Source organism: Aulonocara sp. 'chitande type north' Nkhata Bay, linkage group LG4 (genome assembly GCF_057382095.1).
Source record: "Aulonocara sp. 'chitande type north' Nkhata Bay isolate Kocher_YH1m ecotype deep benthic linkage group LG4, A_spYH_male_GT1.1, whole genome shotgun sequence".
Lineage (NCBI taxonomy): Eukaryota > Metazoa > Chordata > Actinopteri > Cichliformes > Cichlidae > Aulonocara > Aulonocara sp. 'chitande type north' Nkhata Bay.
In genome coordinates, this window is record NC_141347.1 from 21,870,531 (window position 1) to 21,887,981 (window position 17,451).

At 42.2% G+C, this 17,451-nt stretch overlaps 3 protein-coding genes across 3 annotated transcripts; all 3 read right to left on the minus strand.

Moving 5' to 3' along the window:
• Positions 1-237: 237 nt before the first annotated feature.
• Positions 238-7,248, minus strand: LOC147332526 (meteorin-like protein). Its single transcript, XM_086289131.1, has 4 exons — positions 4,601-7,248; positions 3,757-4,163; positions 2,529-2,588; positions 238-1,761 (listed from the first exon to the last, which is right to left on the minus strand). The coding sequence occupies exons 1-4, from the start codon at positions 4,675-4,677 to the stop codon at positions 1,433-1,435; spliced, it is 873 nt and encodes a 290-aa protein (XP_086145257.1). The 5' UTR covers positions 4,678-7,248; the 3' UTR covers positions 238-1,432.
• Positions 7,249-7,385: 137 nt separating this feature from the next.
• On the minus strand, positions 7,386-10,126 carry LOC147332527 (chromobox protein homolog 8-like). The gene is made up of 5 exons (XM_086289130.1): positions 9,927-10,126; positions 9,756-9,799; positions 9,249-9,314; positions 8,769-8,835; positions 7,386-8,339 (listed from the first exon to the last, which is right to left on the minus strand). The coding sequence occupies exons 1-5, from the start codon at positions 9,993-9,995 to the stop codon at positions 7,557-7,559; spliced, it is 1,029 nt and encodes a 342-aa protein (XP_086145256.1). The 5' UTR covers positions 9,996-10,126; the 3' UTR covers positions 7,386-7,556.
• A 1,412-nt stretch (positions 10,127-11,538) lies between these two features.
• On the minus strand, positions 11,539-15,910 carry LOC147332528 (chromobox protein homolog 8-like). Its single transcript, XM_086290804.1, has 4 exons — positions 15,901-15,910; positions 15,539-15,783; positions 13,798-13,860; positions 11,539-12,823 (listed from the first exon to the last, which is right to left on the minus strand). Exons 1-4 carry the CDS (start codon positions 15,908-15,910, stop codon positions 12,128-12,130), a joined length of 1,014 nt encoding a protein of 337 aa, XP_086146930.1. The 3' UTR covers positions 11,539-12,127.
• Positions 15,911-17,451: the final 1,541 nt, after the last annotated feature.

The window sequence follows — 17,451 nt, forward strand, 5'->3', positions numbered from 1 at the left end:
CAACACACCAATTTGTGAGCCCTGCTCAGCCAAGGAGAAGTGTGGAATAGGCTCAGAAAGCAGTTGCTTTAAAAGTCAATTAATTGTTCCCTTCTCCTGGGAGGGGCTGAAGGGGAGGATCCCCGGGCTTCAGGGGGCCTCACATCTGTCTATTCATCTTCTTGGGCCATGATGCACAGGCCACACGGCTCAAAAGAAACGCCCGATTCAGTCTGCTCAGAGTTGTGGCCAGCTAAGATTCTGTAATTCACTTCGAGGAAGGGTTATCCTATTATCATAAGAATCTGATTCCTGGGCGAAAAGATGTATTAAAGAGTGAAAGAAAACAAAAATGAGCTTGAAGGGAAGTTTGGCACTAAATCCTCTTCTGTGCAGACAGATATAAAAAAAAAAAACACAGATTATGCTGCATGCAATGAGAAAGTGGGTGGGAAGTCATTTAAGTCATCACAAAGGCACCTTTTAAGAGGCCAAAGCATATTCTGTCTAAACAGAGGGCCTCATGAAATGTCTGTTTTATTCATTGATCATGAGCTCATTGCACTTCTCAACACTTCATCAGACACAGTTATGAGCTGACCACAACATCTGTGCAAACTGTTTAAAAGAGTGTGTAAAAAAAAAACCCATCTGTGGATTGATTGTGTAAATAATGAAATGTTGATTTATCTGTTACAAAAAAACATTCTTCTGAATAACATTATTTATGTTATTTATTTTAAAATGGCAAAATGAGCACATGAGAGCGACGGAGACGTGTAGACATATTTGATTTATTTAAAGCTCAGCAATCCGGAGTCTCAGTTGTTTCTAGATTTCATCCACTCTCCAACCGAAAAAAAAGAAAGGAAATAAAGTAAAATATCTACGGCAAACATCTCCAGCTGCAAGAAAAAAGATCACTGCACTGCGATCCTGAATCAGAAAGAAAAGAACTGCCTCGTGCAGGATCCAACAGACAGGAGTAAACACAAAACAGATGATTTCACAATGCTGTAAGTGATAAAACGTCGTATATATGTACACTCCTATTCAGTAAAACAAACTGGCAATAATAAATGGCTGTGCACCCTCCTGCCTCAGTTCATAGGGCAATTGTCACAGAGAGGCAGCAAAATGAACAACAGTTAATGCAGGGAGAGGCACAAAAAGAGAGCAGCAACTCAACCCCTCCTTATTCTCCCAGGACTGAGGGCATTGATGGAAGAGAGACAAAGGCCGGCCCTCTCTGAGCTGCAGTGCAGGAGGCCCTGCTGGTTAACTCTATTCTCCTCCTCCAAATTAGTTTTTATCACCAGCATTTCAGCGGCTTTTCGCTGCTGGTGCCACCTTGGTGGAACGTGACAGCAAGGATCTGAAGTGCGCCAGTGCAGAGGTGGTTAGACTTCTCAGCTCAGTATTGCTAAGATGACTCGCGCACACACACCCCTCCTCAGTCTAAAGGAAAGTCGCAGGAATTCTGGCGTGCCGTTCGGGCATTGTGGTAGACAGACAGGAAGTCTTTGTATCGCGGGGCACACCCTAACCAAGCTTCCCCAAAGTGTTCCGACCCAGTGAAAAGAAACTCTCCGTCTCCGGGCTTGACGTGGCACTGCAGGAGTGTGTGGATGTGTCCACGCCAGGACTGACATGACACCAGTGGATCCAGATGTTGCTCAAACACTCCACTGCGCTGCCAGTACACCCTCGGCGCTGATACCTCCACTGAGGACATTTGACGCCGAGAGTCATGGGTGACCTTTTTGATGTAGCCTCGAACAACTTAAAAAGACAGGAAAGCAGAACCACGTGTTTACGCCGCATCCAGTGGATGTTTCAGATAAAGTGGTCACTTAATTAGGGGAAAAAGCTGGCTTGATGGGGGCTAAACAAAGGTTAAGTGTAACAAGACAGAGGACTATTTTTGAACTGGGACATATGAAGAACTACTCAAGCAGAGTTTAGTCTCCCTTTAAAATGAACAAACAAAAGCACAGACAAAAAATGTCACAGCCTCACTCAGCAGATCATCAACATCTGTTTGAGTTTGTCTGCACTGCTGTTGTCCCATTATGCAGCCTAACATGAGATGGGTTTTGAAGTGTTGCCAGGTGGAGAGTGCATTCAGCTGTAATTCAATTAAATTTTGTTTATATAGAGCCAAATCACAACAACAACAGTCACATAAAGGCATTTTATATTGTAAGATAATGACCCTATAATAATAGAGAGAAAAAGCTCAGCAATTCCCTAGAAAGCATTGGTGACAATAGGAAGGAAAAACTCCCTTTTAACAGGAAGAAACCTCCAGCAGAACCAGGTTCAGGGAAAGGCAGCCATCTGCCTCGACCAGTTCAGGATGAGGGAGTCAGGAGAAAGGAGATCCTTTAGACAGTGGTGTGATGTACAAGATTATATTTCAAGGAAAATCTTACTGTTGCTGAGTCATTAAGATAAATTCAATGATGCAGCTGCAGGAAAAGCCAGAGGGAACAAGAACAATAGCAAGAGACGTGTCATCTTGTCATCTCGCTGAGTAAGATACCCACCAAAGTCGCTGCTGCAGATAGCCATGAGAAGTTCTGTGTCATTGCAGGGTCGACAGGATGCTGTGGGTGGAGAAAATCATTTCACAAAATTAGAAATGTGCTCTTTGCTGGGCAGCTTTGTGACTATCGAGTCATCTGCATCGAGTAATCTTCCGCTTGTTCTGCTATGTTGTTTCTCGCCTTACCCACTTCTCTCTGTCAATCACGTCCTCGCTCGGCCTGCTTAGCTCTCTTTTCTCTCCTAACCGTCATGATTCAAAGCTCTATAGCTGACAGTGACTGACAGAAAGGTGTCACTTCTCCTCGCCAACACTTCACTGACCTAAAATCTGACCCACATACCGGCTCCATTCATCCCCCTTCTCACATCACACACTGAAGAAACCATGGCTTGGCCAGAGGAATGCTGCTTCTAGCCTCTGCCCATCGCACCACCAGATCAAAAACCCACGCTAGTCTCGACCCCACGTTTGACTCCTTTTGTATCTGCCTAATTGACTGACCCCGTGCCAATGCAGGAGCCTGCAGGAGTCAAACACTCCACCAGACTGGCAATACGGAAAAGATAAACCTGCAGCTGTCTATTATCGGCACAGAATGACATCACCACACTGAAACCAGCCTGCACACATGGATAAATGCTAATAAACAGACAAGCACAATGATAAGGCATTTGTGGAATCTGCAAAGTATTTGCAGTCTCAATTCAGGCCCTTGGCCCGGTGCCCTCCAGCCACTATGCAGTCTGCTCGGTCCCATCTGCTTTGTCCCTTGATGGAAACCAGACAACTAGACTGACCAGCAGCTGCATGCTGCAGTCCACAAGGCAAGACTATAATTCAATAACCACTTTTTTTTTCAAATTGGGAATTATGACTGGTAGGCAAGTCTCCCTCGAAGATCCAAATCTGCCTTTTGAAGTCACTATAGCAGTACATACCTCTGAAACCATGAGAAAGGTTTATATATATATATATATATATATATATATATATATATATATATATATACGTATATATATATACGTATATATATATGTATATGTATATATATACGTGCAAACGTGACTTTAAAGCAGAGCCTTTACATTAATACTGCGATATTGACTGAAATGATTTTGCTTTAGCAAATAAGAAATATTAATACGTTCATAATGGTGCTTTATCGGGACCTAAAGCCAAATTTTGATTTAGGTTCAATGTCCTCGAACCAAAAGATTACTACTCACTCTCCAGCCCGCTGGGGCCGAGGTTTGGCGCAGCACTCCTGTTGGTGAGCAGCTCGTATTTGAAGCCCACCGTGCGTCTGTTCCGCGGTCCATCACTCTGAGGGCTGGCCTGGAGGTAGATTACGGGCTTGTGAGGTCCGTCTGCCCGGAAGCAGAACACCTGATACTCCGGCCGCCCGCTGTCCGTCACCAGCAGCTCCAGCTGCCCGGCACGCTCAATGAACACGCTGGCTCCGCCGAAGGAGGGAGACGGTTTGATGCAGATGGAGGTGTGCCGGGCGGAGGACAGATTGGGCTCGAGGACCACTCTGAGGGCCTGACCCGGGTAGACCCACCTCACCGAGCCCTTTGTACAGCGTAATCGCACCTGGAGTACAATCCTGGAATCCACGCCAGCTGCAAAACCGCTGGATTCGGGGGGAAATGCCAAATCAAATACTGCATGGATGTCATCACTACTAATAAAAACTAAATGGTTCGATCCTTAATAAATTATTCAACCATATTAATCTAACAAAAAACTCAAATGGACCAGATTCCAACTTATTTGTTTATCCCTTCTGCATTAAATTTAAAAAGTCTGTTCATAAATTCCGACCATCAGATCCGCAGATTTAAATATGAATTATTCATTAATGTTCTTTCATCTACCAAGCCTCCTGTTTTAATCCTCTTAACGGATTGTAAATGTTCTACAAAGCGAACGGTTTGAAAAAATATAAGTTACATAAGAAAAGTATCAAAGCTTCTCCCCAATCTTTACCCGAGGAGCAACATTGCACTCAGTATTTTCAAAAAATCGTTTAAAGAAAAGAAAAATCCCATCTGAAATCAGAGTTCTTACCTTCCAGTCCAGTTACACAAATCAGCTGCACAGCGGAGAGCCAGAAAACACGTCAAAATAATCAGATTTGGCAACATCTCACCCACACAAAGATAAAAAACCCCAGAGAGGCTGGTAGCAGTGCATGGCTGGAGAGTTTGTCAGTGAATAAACAGAGTGAGGGCTTTCTGCTGCTGCTCTCTGGGGACTGGGGCGGGGGGGCATCGCTCCTGTGCTCTCTCTCTCTTTCTCTCCCTCTTTTCTCTCTCGCTACACAGCAGTTAGCACACTCTCCCCTCTCTTTGTCAACCTCTAATTAGGAGCGATCCAGTTGTTGGGTACTGCCGGCCAGCTCTTTGTCTTTGCTCTATAAAGACACAATCGGTTTGAAGGCCCTCAGCCATCTGTTAACATCTTTGCGCTTTTCTGCACTGTAATTCATTCACTCCCGAAGTGTTCAGGGTGTATTATTAAGTTTTACTGGAGGTCTTAAGTTGTATTTTGTATCTGATTCATTCAACTTTCAAAAATGTTGCTTGCCATAAAATTGCTTTCATTTTCAAAAAAAAGTTACAGTTCCTGGGAGGGGAAAAACGTCTGATTTCAAATCCCCGACTGCGTTAAGAGAAGCCTGATCTCTGTATAGACATTCTTTTAGAGGCAGGCCATCTACAAACAGAAAGAGCAGGCAAAGGAGGAGGGAAACATGCATCCGAACTTGAGCTTCATCTAGTGGCGGGATGATGCACCGCAAGGTCTCCCCACATCTGGAAGGCAAAGTAAAGCCTGCTGCGGGCTTCTTCTGCAAAAGAGAGCGAGTGCAGGAGCAGGCTGCTCCCCTCCTGCCTCTAATTCTGCAGCTGGGTACAGAGTGGAGTGAGTCACTGAGTTGTCATCAAAAATTCATCCACTGAGGAGCTCTTCTGAATTTTTAACCTGCGGGGTCTTTGTGTTTAAGTAGGTTGGCATCCCTTTAAAGTCCCGCTGGTAGCGACATCTCGTGGACGTGTGCGGAACGTAACAGTAACGTAACTGATCCGAGAGCTTGCGCTTCGTGTTTGTCGAAAACGCCCTGACAGGAGGGGATTTTGACAATGAGTAGAAGCAGTCACGGGGACAGTCCCCCCCATCAGATGTCGCCTCAGCTGCTTGTAAGCCGCAAATATGGAGGAATCAAATCATACCCGACATTACAAGTGTGAAAATAGGCTTGGTAGTTTTTAGTCCCTGTTTACTATACGCCTTTTTAAAATCGTGAAGTTCTTTTTCTGTTATTTTAAATACGATTATAGAAGTGTTCGCCGCACTTCCGTTTCCCATTTAAATATGACCTTGTTTGCAGCTTCAGTTCAACATTAGAAAACGTTAAAGAGGTTAAAAATAAACAAACAAATTTAAAAAAAGAAAAGAAAAGCAAGAGTCAATTTCCAGGATCGGCTCACAGAGAGACAAAGCTAACAAAAAAAAACAAAAACAAAAACAAAAATGAATGGAGGCTTTGTGTGTGAAGCGTGACCTCTTACAGTGCAGACTGGATCCGGAGGCCAAACGAACCAAGGTGCTGCATATCATTAATAATAATATAAAAACTACAATATCTACACGATCAATCCGTCGCTTTAAATTCGTGCATTTTGTATTTTTTTTATTTAACTTTTAATGAAATGTATTCATCGCTCATGTGCATTCGGGGCACGGGGTCACGGTGTCTGTGGTCATGTCTGCAGGCTTTATGTCCAAACCACAAATCACTCAAACTAATTACAAATGTGTGTCATTTACTGCGTTTATTTCTTTATTTATTTGACTAAATAAATTCAAACTGTTAACGCTAACACTCACTGACTGACTGACAGTGGCGTTAAGGCCTCTCTGTGTCCATAACGTAAACGCGATCTCATCTACTGAGATAATTAATTACAAAAAAGAAAGAAACAGATTCAAAGATTATAACTTTGATTTTTTTTTTTTTTCGGTCTTAGGTTTTAAAGCTCCACAGTTCATTTTTTACTCTCGAGTTAAAACCCTTTTCTATTTTTTTTCTATTGAATTAAATGTAAAAACTAATGATGAAGTTCATGATTTCTTCGGCGTGACCTCAGGCCTTCACAGTATGAAGTGAAGTTCTTGGGAACGTAAGCTCCACCGTTTGGCTGCCTTGACAAAATTTCCAATCAAAATGTTTATTTTTAAACGATAAAAAGATTTTATCTGCTAACAACATTTTCCATGCCCACACAGGTCAGTGCTTACAAAGACTTTGTCAGCTTTCACATGTTTAAATAAGCGTTTTAAGGTCAGGACTTGACGCAAAATATAAAGTCGCGATAAACAATTTTCTGGAGACACTTCTAAATATGAATCTGTGCATTTCCTCTTTGTCAGGAATGATAAAACATTACACATTATATTTACATTATTTTTGGATAATAATACACTCCCACGAATTAATATGAGCAAATTAATAAAAAAAAAACCAATTACAATAACCTCTGATCTTAATTAAAATCGCGGTGTTTTGTTGAACGCAGGATGGTGCAAACCTAAAGCTAGAAATTGGGCTGAATCACGTACAAAACTTCATCACAATTCAACCAAAACCACCTGTCAGCCAGCGAGAAATCGTATTTGGCATCGCTGTCAAAGAATGTTCCAACTGAATGAATTTTAGCCAGCAAAGATTGTTCCACAAAGATCGCGATCAGATAACTCTACAGAAACTCTGCAAGTATAAACAAACAGTGCAAAAAGAAATAGTGAGAGCGGGTGGACAGTCAAAGAGCAACAACAGCAACAACAACACTCCTTAAACTTCAGTTTGATTTTAATTTCATCAGCAGCGTATTAAATATCGGTATGTACACGTTTGAAAGTTACATAGAAAAAATATAGTATTACAGTAGGCCTGTTTGTTAGTAGCTTGTTACACAGTTACCTCCTTGGCAGGTATTGGCCTCCTCTGAACTACATGAAATACTCATCTTTTATCTTTGAAGAAGCCTTTGTCCGTGCTGCTCTCTCTGACGGTGACTGTCAGGAAGTTCAAGGTGACATCGGTTACGGTCACAGTGTCCAGGTGAGCGAAACAGGGGGTCCAGGATGAGGCTGGATGCTCGGAGGATTCGTGGATGGAATCGGTGTGTGAAGGTGAAGCTTGTTCCCGGGGCAGAGAGTTCTCGTTCGCTGCAGGCCGCTTCATGCTCAAACAGTGAATCCTGTGCCTCCCCTGCTCGCTTTTGCGCAAATCCGAAGCTAATGCGCACGGGTAAGAGAAGCCCGCGCCCCCCAAATGTCTCTGCTCGCTGTGGGATTTGGGTGTTATCGTGGTTTCCTCCTGAAACCTCTTGGTCAACTGCATGAGGCAGTGATCTGACGTCTCCCCGTGATGATGCGGGCGTCGGCTGTGGTGAGACATGGGCTCATTCGTGAACTTGCTACGTTTGGCGTCTGGCTCTGCTGAGCTGCTGCCGTCGTCTTTATCATAATGCATGTGCATTTTGGGTTTGCGTCCTCTCTTTTTGGGGAACTGCTGAGCAGCTGCTGGAGTTGTTCTGGGTCTTCTCTCCAACTCTGGTGGGCGAATGTGGACACTTTCCCCTCTGTTGACCGCGCTGGGCGGGAAGATTGTGGGAACCACGGTGCGCAAACCCTCCCTGGCCCTCGGTGTTATGATAGGCTCGGGGATGGGATAGGAAACCTGGATCCCTCTGTGAGCCTCTCTTCTAAATTCATACGTCTTTTCTTTGGCTTTGGCTTTGGCCTGAGGAAGCAAAAAAAAAAGAGAAGAAAAAAAACCCAATTACATTTATGACGAAAAGTTTCCCAGAATTGAAAATCTTAAGTCTCTTGAGCAAATGTAAAGTTTTAGAGGCCTTGACCTAAAGTTTCTGTGATTTAAAGGGAATGAAAGGCTGTAAGAATGAAAATACTGTTAATATTCACATGTAAAGTCATGTAAAGTTCTTTGTCCAACATTACATGACCAGAAACCTTTGAGAAAAGAGATCTTTGGAGACATTTTTTCAAACTTACAATTGTTTTCAAAAAACTGAAACCACAACACAGTGGCATCAAAGTTTATAGGAGTGCACACATCACTGAAATGATTCAGCCTGTGTACACATGAAGCCACGCCTCGGAAAGACAAGCGAATAAAACGGAATACCCAGAAATAAATACAAACACTCACCTTTAAAAGAAATGTCTCAGGCTTGGGTCCCCTCTTTTTCGGCCCGAACATCTCCCTTTCTCGCTCCCTGAAGAATTTTTATAAATCGTTAAAAGAGTCCGCACGACACAATAAACAATTATTTTTCATTAAGTCAATGATTAAATTGGAACATCTCATTTTACTGGACTATGGGCTGAAATTCAACCAGCTTTCATCAGCTTTCACTTGTAAGCTAAATACAAATCGAATAAAGCGAAATATATATGCATCTGTTTGGGATTTATTTATTTATTTTAAATGGGCGACATCACATCTTGCAGCTACTTAAAGTGGCTCTGCTGACACTTTCCTGTCAGGAATGGGGATGTGGGGCTCATAGATTTAAACCCAGACTAAATGTTTTATTTAAAGTGACACTTTTGCAAAATGCGCGGTGCCAACTCGATTCTGCAGGGAGAGGGAGAGAGAGGCCTATTTGTTTCACTGTCAAACCCTCACCTCTCTTCGAAGGCAGAGAAGAGACGTGCATCCAGAATGTTTTCCTCCGGCTCCCAAGTGCTGTACCTACGTCACAACAACCGAGAGGAGAGGTGTTTGGCGACACACAGACACACACTGAGAAACGCTCATTTGTCAATGCGCAAAAACACGCGCTCCTGACACTTTTATCAAAGCAATCTCGCTTTGCTCGCTCTGCAATTACAGACTACGTAGCAGGACAGTGACGCATGGTGAACTCAGCCATTGCTAAAGCTAGTGTAGACTTCAACACATCTCAGCGGGCTGAAAGCGAGATGTGTTCAAACACCTGCCAGGTGCACACGAGCCAGCAGGCGCACGGCACACGGCACCGCCGTACACCGAGTGCGTGAAATGCATTTTATTTTATTTTTAAAACAAACCACACATCCACAAAGCTGAGTAACGCCACACTGTGTGATGGTGCAGTTGTGCAAGCGGCCAGGATGGAGCGCTGTCCTTCACAGCTTCGGTTATTATACTCACTTCTGAGACCAACCCTTCCATTTCACGAGATATTCCCAACGACCCTGCAAAAACAGACCCACAACAGAGTCAGGTTATCAAATGTCTACGTGTCGACACTGCAAACGCACATGTTTGCGTTAGAGACGCAGAGACACAGCCTGCGGGTGGAGGAAAAAAAACAGTGAATACCCGTCTGATTCGCCGTTTAATGATGGACTCGGCTGCGAAGACGCTCTCACCGACAGCCGAGAGCTCCATGGTTCACCATGCACCTCGTTTATTTCTGTGTTTTTTATTATTTTTGGCTTCCCCTCGTCCTCTTCGGGTTGTTTAATTCCGCACATCCCATAATACGCACAACAGGACGTCATCACGTCTTTTTCTGTTGCCAGGCGCCGCGGTCGGTAGGACGGATCGTGGCGGAGCTCATTGGCTCAGTTGTTGCTACGTGCTCCGGATTTCTGAGTGAATGGGGCGGAGTCTTGTGCTGTGGCTGCTGTACAGGAATGTCTGGCACAGTGGACTAAGCAAAGTCAGAGGGTCTCGGAGCGGGTCTACTGACCCCCCCAGAGGTCCATGAGGGGGTACAAAGAGCCCTCCCCTACACGGCGAGAAGAAAACGCTGAATTCCACTAGAATAAAAAAGAAACGCGAACAAAGATGGAAGACTAACTCCTTTATTTAATGAAAGATTGTATACTTAAAAAGCTCAAATAAAGGTGTAAAAAATCCACAAAATATAAGTCTATAAAAAGCAGAAGCATGAACTACTCGGCGCTAAAATAACAGGCTAATAATTATTATGATAATAATGACATGCAGATGCAAATGTATTAAATGAAACCGTATCAAGCTTGTACTGAGTAACCCCGGGTTACTGTTTTAACTGATCTACAGATCTAAATAATTTTTTTAATGACCTGTTTATTATAAAAACATAATTTAATGTTAGATGTAAGCAGTGTCGTGTTCACACGCCGAGTCTCTAAAGAAGGTTGTTCCCACTTGTTCCCATTGCTCCGTCCTTGAAACACTTTCACTGTCTGTGTCCATAATTCAGCCAGCATGGCTCAAATTACATAATAGATAATAGAAATATTATTTAAAAATACGAATTTTAAAATTGTCTGTTTTTAGCGGCAATTCCGGGACCTACTGGTGTAAATCTTTATGGCAGAAGAGAAATCTCTGGCACATAAAACAAAGTCGGTTTGTTTTAATTTGCTATTTCTATGGCAACAGTTATGGAAACGATTGTTACAAGAAGATCTAAAGAGTATGAAGAGCAAATTTACGATTTAATTTTAAGTTCTGCAAATTAACGCACAAGCAGCAGCATCCTGTCAGAGTTTATCCTGGGAAGATGTGAGAGGAAGCAACATGTCAGGGACTTTGAAACTTTGAGGAGAAAAAACTGTCCAAGTGAAATTTCCAATCAAAATTGTAAAATTTAAAGGATAATCAGATTTTATCTGCTAACATTTTCCACGCCCATACAGATCAGTGCTTACAAAGACTTTGTCAGCTTTCACATGTTTAAATAAGCGTTTTAAGATCAGGACTTGACGCAAAATATAAAGTCGCGATAAACAATTTTCTGGAGACACTTCTAAATATGAATCTGTGCATTTCCTATTTGTCAGGAATGATAAAACATTACACATTAGATTTACATTATTTTTGGATAATAATACACTCCCACCAATTAGTATAGAATAGAATCGAAAAATCCTTTAATTGTCCCACAAGGGGAAATCTGGTTGTAACAGCAACCAGAAAGACACATATACAAACAAACAGTACACAGGACACAGAGCAGAAACATACACAATGTTTTTCTTACATATTTACATCAAGGACAATGGTTACTATAAACAGAGTAATGTATGGGCAAACTAATTAAAAAAACAATTACAATAACCTCTGATCTTAATTAAAATCGCGGTGTTTTGTTGAACGCAGGATGGTGCAAACCTAAAGCTAGAAATTGGGCTGAATCACGTACAAAACTTCATCACAATTCAACCAAAACCACCTGTCAGCCAGCGAGAAATCGTATTTGGCATCGCTGTCAAAGAATGTTCCAACTGAATGAATTTTAGCCAGCAAAGATTGTTCCACAAAGATCGCGATCAGATAACTCTACAGAAACTCTGCAAGTATAAACAAACAGTGCAAAAAGAAATAGTGAGAGCGGGTGGACAGTCAAAGAGCAACAACAGCAACAACAACACTCCTTAATTTCATCAGCAGCGTATTAAATATCGGTATGTACACGTTTGAAAGTTACATAGAAAAAATATAGTATTACAGTAGGCCTGTTTGTTAGTAGCTTGTTACACAGTTACCTCCTTGGCAGGTATTGGCCTCCTCTGAGCTACATGAAATACTCATTTTTTATCTTTGAAGAAGCCTTTGTCCGTGCTGCTCTCTCTGACGGTGACTGTCAGGAAGTTCAAGGTGACATCGGTTACGGTCACAGTGTCCAGGTGAGCGAAACAGGGGGTCCAGGATGAGGCTGGATGCTCGGAGGATTCGTGGATGGAATCGGTGTGTGAAGGTGAAGCTTGTTCCCGGGGCAGAGAGTTCTCGTTCGCTGCAGGCCGCTTCATGCTCAAACAGTGAGTCATGTGCCTCCCCTGCTCGCTTTTGCGCAAATCCGAAGCTAATGCGCACGGGTAAGAGAAGCCCGCGCCCCCCAAATGTCTCTGCTCGCTGTGGGATTTGGGTGTTATCGTGGTTTCCTCCTGAAACCTCTTGGTCAGCTGCATGCGGCAGTGATCTGATGTCTGCCCGTGATGATGCGGGCGTCGGCTGTGGTGAGACGTGGGCTCCCTCATGAGCTTGCTATGTTTGGCGTCTGGCTCTGCTGAGCTGCTGCCGTCGTCTTTATCATAATGCATGTGCATATTGGGTTTGCGTCCTCTCTTTCTTTCTAGAACTGCTGGGACACTTGGAACGTCAGAGCAGCTGCTGGAGTTGTGTTGGGTCCTCTCTCTCTCCCCCTCTGTTGACCGCGCTGGGCGGGCAGATTGCTGGATCCACTGTGCGCAATCCAGCAATCTGGCCCTTTTCTTTGGCTTTGCCTAAGGAAGCAAAAAAAAAAAGGCCTTCTTGTGCTTTTTATTAACAAAAACGGTGCAAAAATAAAGCTTCACGTCGACTTTATGTGTAGTGTTCAAGTAGAAAAGGATTTTTCTTCCGAAGTGCAGAGTAGCTGAAATACATTTGTGACGAAAAGTTTCCCAGAAATGAAAATTTTTCCCCTCCTGTCTGGAGGGGAGAGGGAAGGGAAACAGGAGATCAAAGGAGGGAGGAACAACTAAGCTGCAGTGCCTCTGCACCTCACTGTACAATACCTTGTGCAATACTTTTTGTAAATAGTCAACAGTGCAATAGACTCAATACTTGAAATGTGCAATTCACTTGTATTTTTATTTTTATTCCTATTTATTCTATTTATCCCCTTTGTATATTTTATTTATATTTGTCTCTGTATTTATATGTGTGTGTGTGTGTGTGTGTGTGTGTGTGTGTGTGTGTGTGTGTGTGTGTGTGTGTGTGTGTGTGTGTGTATATATATATATATATATAACAGTTCTGTAACTGTAACTTCGGTCGTTGCTGTGCTTTTTTTGGAAGTCGAATTTCCCAGAGGAACCCACCCGAGGGATTAATAAAGTTCTATCTTATCTTATCTTATCTAAATCTTAAGTCTCTTGAGCAAATGTAAAGTTTTAGAGGCCTTGACCTAAAGTTTCTGTGATTTAAAGGGAATGAAAGGCTGTAAGAATGAAAATACTGTTAATATTCACATGTAAAGTCATGTAAAGTTCTTTGTCCAACATTACATGACCAGAAACCCTTGAGAAAAGAGATCTTTGGAGACATTTTTTTAAACTTACAATTGTTTTCAAAAAAGTGAAACCACAACACAGTGGCATCAAAGTTTATAGGAGTGCACACATCATTGAAATGGTTCAGCCTGTGCACATGAAGCCACGCCTCGGAAAGACAAGCGAATAAAACGGAATACCCAGAAATAAATACAAACACTCACCTTTAAAAGAAATGTCTCAGGCTTGGGTCCCCTCTTTTTCGGCCCGAACATCTCCCTTTCTCGCTGAAGAATTTTTATAAATCGTTAAAAGAGTCCGCACGACACAATAAACAATTATTTTTCATTAAGTCAATGATTAAATTGGAACATCTCATTTTACTGGACTATGGGCTGAAATTCAACCAGCTTTCATCAGCTTTCACTTGTAAGCTAAATAAAAATCGAATAAAGCGAAATATATATGCATCTGTTTGGGATTTATTTATTTATTTTAAATGGGCGACATCACATCTTGCAGCACAGCATCCTATCAGAGTTTATCCTGGGAAGATATGAGAGAAAACAACATGTCAGGAACTTTGAAACTTTGAGTTGCTATAGAGTTATTTAAAATAATGCACACAAACGCTTACATACTCTGTCTATACTAATAATAACAATAATATTAATAATGAAATATTTTTTTAAATGGCTTTCTTTCTGCTTGGACAGATCAGCCATTTATTTATTCATTTATTTAATTTTAAATAATTACTTATTGAGAACATAAAATCATTTCCAGTTATTAAAGAAATTATCAGAAAAAAATGCAGAAATTGTTGGCTTCATCATCATCATTATTATTATTATTATTATTATTATTATTAGTATTAGTATTACATTTTCTGGAATATCTTTGATATTTTTTAATGCGATTGTAACATTTATTCTGAGTATTGATTACTGGGGCAGGACTGTGCCTTCCAGTTGTATTTTCTGTGGGGCTCATGTTCGTTAAAATAATGCATGAAAATAAAATTAGATAAAAATAATATTAATAATAATGCATTTGGGCTTCTCTTGAATGAGTGGGTTTTTATTCTTAAACAGTCCTTATCACAGTGAATTGTTAGGCCATCCACGCGTGTCTTTCTGATGTCAGTCAGAAAGGTTTCCAGGTTTGAAATGTATTCCGCGCAGTTTATTTCACGTTGCTCTGAACAGCAAAAACACGAGGACGGTGCTTGAAATGCGCAATTTTCGTTCCAAGATTCTGCGACTTTTTTCCTCCTAAAGTTTATCTATTGACATGACAAACAGGCAAAGCTGCACGACCAGCTCAGAGTACGAGAGTGTATCAGTTGAATAAGTAAAGCAAGTCTCTGCACGGATTATTTGACATTAAACCTTCATGCTGATGTTGCGTTTGGCTGTGTGCGCGCTGCTGATCTGTTTTGATTGATAGTTTTTGGTCCATTGGCAATTTGTTTTGTCTTAAAGACTCTGCTTCGTCCACAGATGGATTGATCATGAAATTTTAAGATGATTAAAAATATTATCTGTAGAGGCAAAATCTCTCTCTATATATATGTATATGTATGTGTATTTGTGTATATATTTCGCCCCTGATCTCTGATCTTGAATTTTCACATGAGCACCTCAAACAACACCTCAAGTGAAACTCTTGGAAACAGGAGGACAGAAGCGGACAGATGCTGAATGTAATTGAATTTATGTGAATCACTTAAACGTTTAATCTCATGTTTGGGACCTACTGAATGAAATTACCCCCCCCCCCCCCCTCTAAAAAAAAGAAATCAGGAAGGAGGCACTCAGTCTGCTCTGAGGAGAGGTGCAGCACCAATTTGTCCGTCTTTACTCTCGATCGTCTGAGAGATCGTGGATAATTGGCTGATAAACTTGTGCTGCTGTCTGTTTTTTCTCTTCTTCTTTTTTTAAATTTCCCAGCAGTGGAGCAGACAAAGGCGGGAGCGCAGCGGACAAAAGATGCGTGGTGGCTGCCGTCGAAATATGAACCACCATTTTGATAGTCATAGCCTGTAGACCGACATTTCCTGTCGGTACTAGAATGGCTGTACAGCCTACACTGCTTCTGCAGAGGCAGAGAGCGGACTGGTGCGTGCTGACAGGAGGCAGCCGCACATACAGACACGTTGCTGCTTCTGCGGCTCTCCATATTTGGCTGCGAGTCGGTGAAAAGTGGGTCTGCAGGAGCCGCAATGGCGACAGCCGTACATGAATAAACAGAGCTGGCTCTGTGAGAACATTATTGGCTCTCTGGTTTCTGGGCAACTGCTGCGCACAGCTCGCTGTCCTACTTACCGGGCGACATTTTCTGCTCAAGGTGGCTGCTCAGATGTTTTAAAAACAACAACAAAAAAACCCACAAGCGAGAAGATGTGAAGCCGTGTGGCTTTGACCTGCAGCCTGAATCAGACATGAGCGCATGATTTGAATTAGAAAGCATTATCTACAACAGCAAACGCAACCGCAGCTCCATGTCTAATTTCTCACCAGAACCTCTTTCAGGTTTCTTTAAGGCGCGGGGGGGGGGGGGGGCTATTTGTGTTTTAATTGCTCTTTTGAAAGGAATGAGCTCCATTAAAAAAAAAAAAAAAGATGCTTAAGGAAATTTTTAAAAAGGGAGAAAATGAAGAGCCTTCGCTTCTATTTTGAATCCCTTCATATTTCTGTCGTTTCTGGGGTGTCGCAGGCCTCCAGCGGTCCACGCGCAGGGATTTAAATTAGAGAAGTGATCCCTGCTGCTCGCGCACTCCTGCGAGGCTGCACTGCTGAGATGAAACCGACACTGTGTGCAGGCTGCTGCTGGGTACGATGATAAAGGGGGTATGTGAAACATCACACTTGGTCTATAAATATGTTCCCCTGTTAAAACATGTTTCGGTTTCCTATAGCTGCTGATGCATGAGTGGCTCACAGGTTCAAAGCCACGGAAGGCCTGTAGAGAGAGCCTCACGCATAGAGAGAGCGAGAGAGATTTCAAAAGCCAGGGTGGAAAAAAGCTGCATGAAATATATAAGATATAGGAAAATATCGACTAAGCTTCACCACTCTGAAAACAGAGTATGCGTTTATTTGCCAGTTTCAGTCGACCGCACACCTTCCGGTGGGCCTGTTAGGATTCATCGAGCATTTGAGACTTCAGCAGGTCACCTCAGCTCCCCAAAATGGCCACAAATACATTTCCAGTTCATCCACAAATAAATGATTCCTGGATAAATAAATAGTAACTCATAATCTATTGCCCGCTTTAGCTGAAAGTCTGGTTAATTAAGTCTATATTACAAGATTATTAAGGGGCCATTTCCAAAACGAAATCTCAGAGAAAGAGGGGGAATGGCCTGAAATGTTCGATAAAGGTTTGAGAGTGTCATTTAGACCGGAAGTGAGCTCATTCTTGTAAAAATGCCAGCAGATGACCTCCTCATTATATGCGTCACCTATTGTGCCTGCAGTCTTCCACCTACGTAGGTGGAAAAATGCATTTGTTTATCAAAGAGGTTGATTTTTTTCCTCTCTGAAAATCAAGAAACTGATATAGTTGGTCTCCTAAAAACTAACTCTAAGTTGGCATTAATGTCAAGATTACAGGGCAGCTAGTTCGCCCCCCCACGCCCCCACCCAAAAAATAATAATAAAAAAAAATAGAAGAAAGCGACGTTAAATGGTTCACTTTGCTCCGGGATCACTTTTAATTAAACCTGGCAATAATATATTAATTATTAAAGTAATTAAAGGACTTCACATGACTCGTTCTGTAACGATAGAGCACCATTGTGGCCCTCTTTTGTAGGTTTTCATTTCCTTATATGGTTGTTTGATTTTGATCAGTCAGCTGTCACTGACAGACAA

Bases quoted from the DNA above. Each gene is read 5' to 3' on its own strand.
- LOC147332528 (XM_086290804.1), bottom strand. The intron at 13,861-15,538 runs GTCTGCTCCACT...AAAATTCTTCAG, and splicing joins TCCGCTGCGCTCCCGCCTTT to CGAGAAAGGGAGATGTTCGG. The intron at 12,824-13,797 runs GTGAGTGTTTGT...TTGCTTCCTTAG, and splicing joins CTGAGACATTTCTTTTAAAG to GCAAAGCCAAAGAAAAGGGC.
- LOC147332527 (XM_086289130.1), bottom strand. From the start codon at position 9,995: ATGGAGCTCTCGGCTGTCGGTGAGAGCGTCTTCGCAGCCGAGTCCATC. The intron at 8,836-9,248 runs GTGAGGGTTTGA...AAAATTCTTCAG, and splicing joins TTCTCTGCCTTCGAAGAGAG to GGAGCGAGAAAGGGAGATGT. The intron at 8,340-8,768 runs GTGAGTGTTTGT...TTGCTTCCTCAG, and splicing joins CTGAGACATTTCTTTTAAAG to GCCAAAGCCAAAGCCAAAGA.
- LOC147332526 (XM_086289131.1), bottom strand. From the start codon at position 4,677: ATGTTGCCAAATCTGATTATTTTGACGTGTTTTCTGGCTCTCCGCTGT. The intron at 4,164-4,600 runs GTAAGAACTCTG...CCCCGAATCCAG, and splicing joins TTGTGTAACTGGACTGGAAG to CGGTTTTGCAGCTGGCGTGG. The intron at 1,762-2,528 runs GTGGGTATCTTA...TGTCTTTTTAAG, and splicing joins TATCTGCAGCAGCGACTTTG to TTGTTCGAGGCTACATCAAA.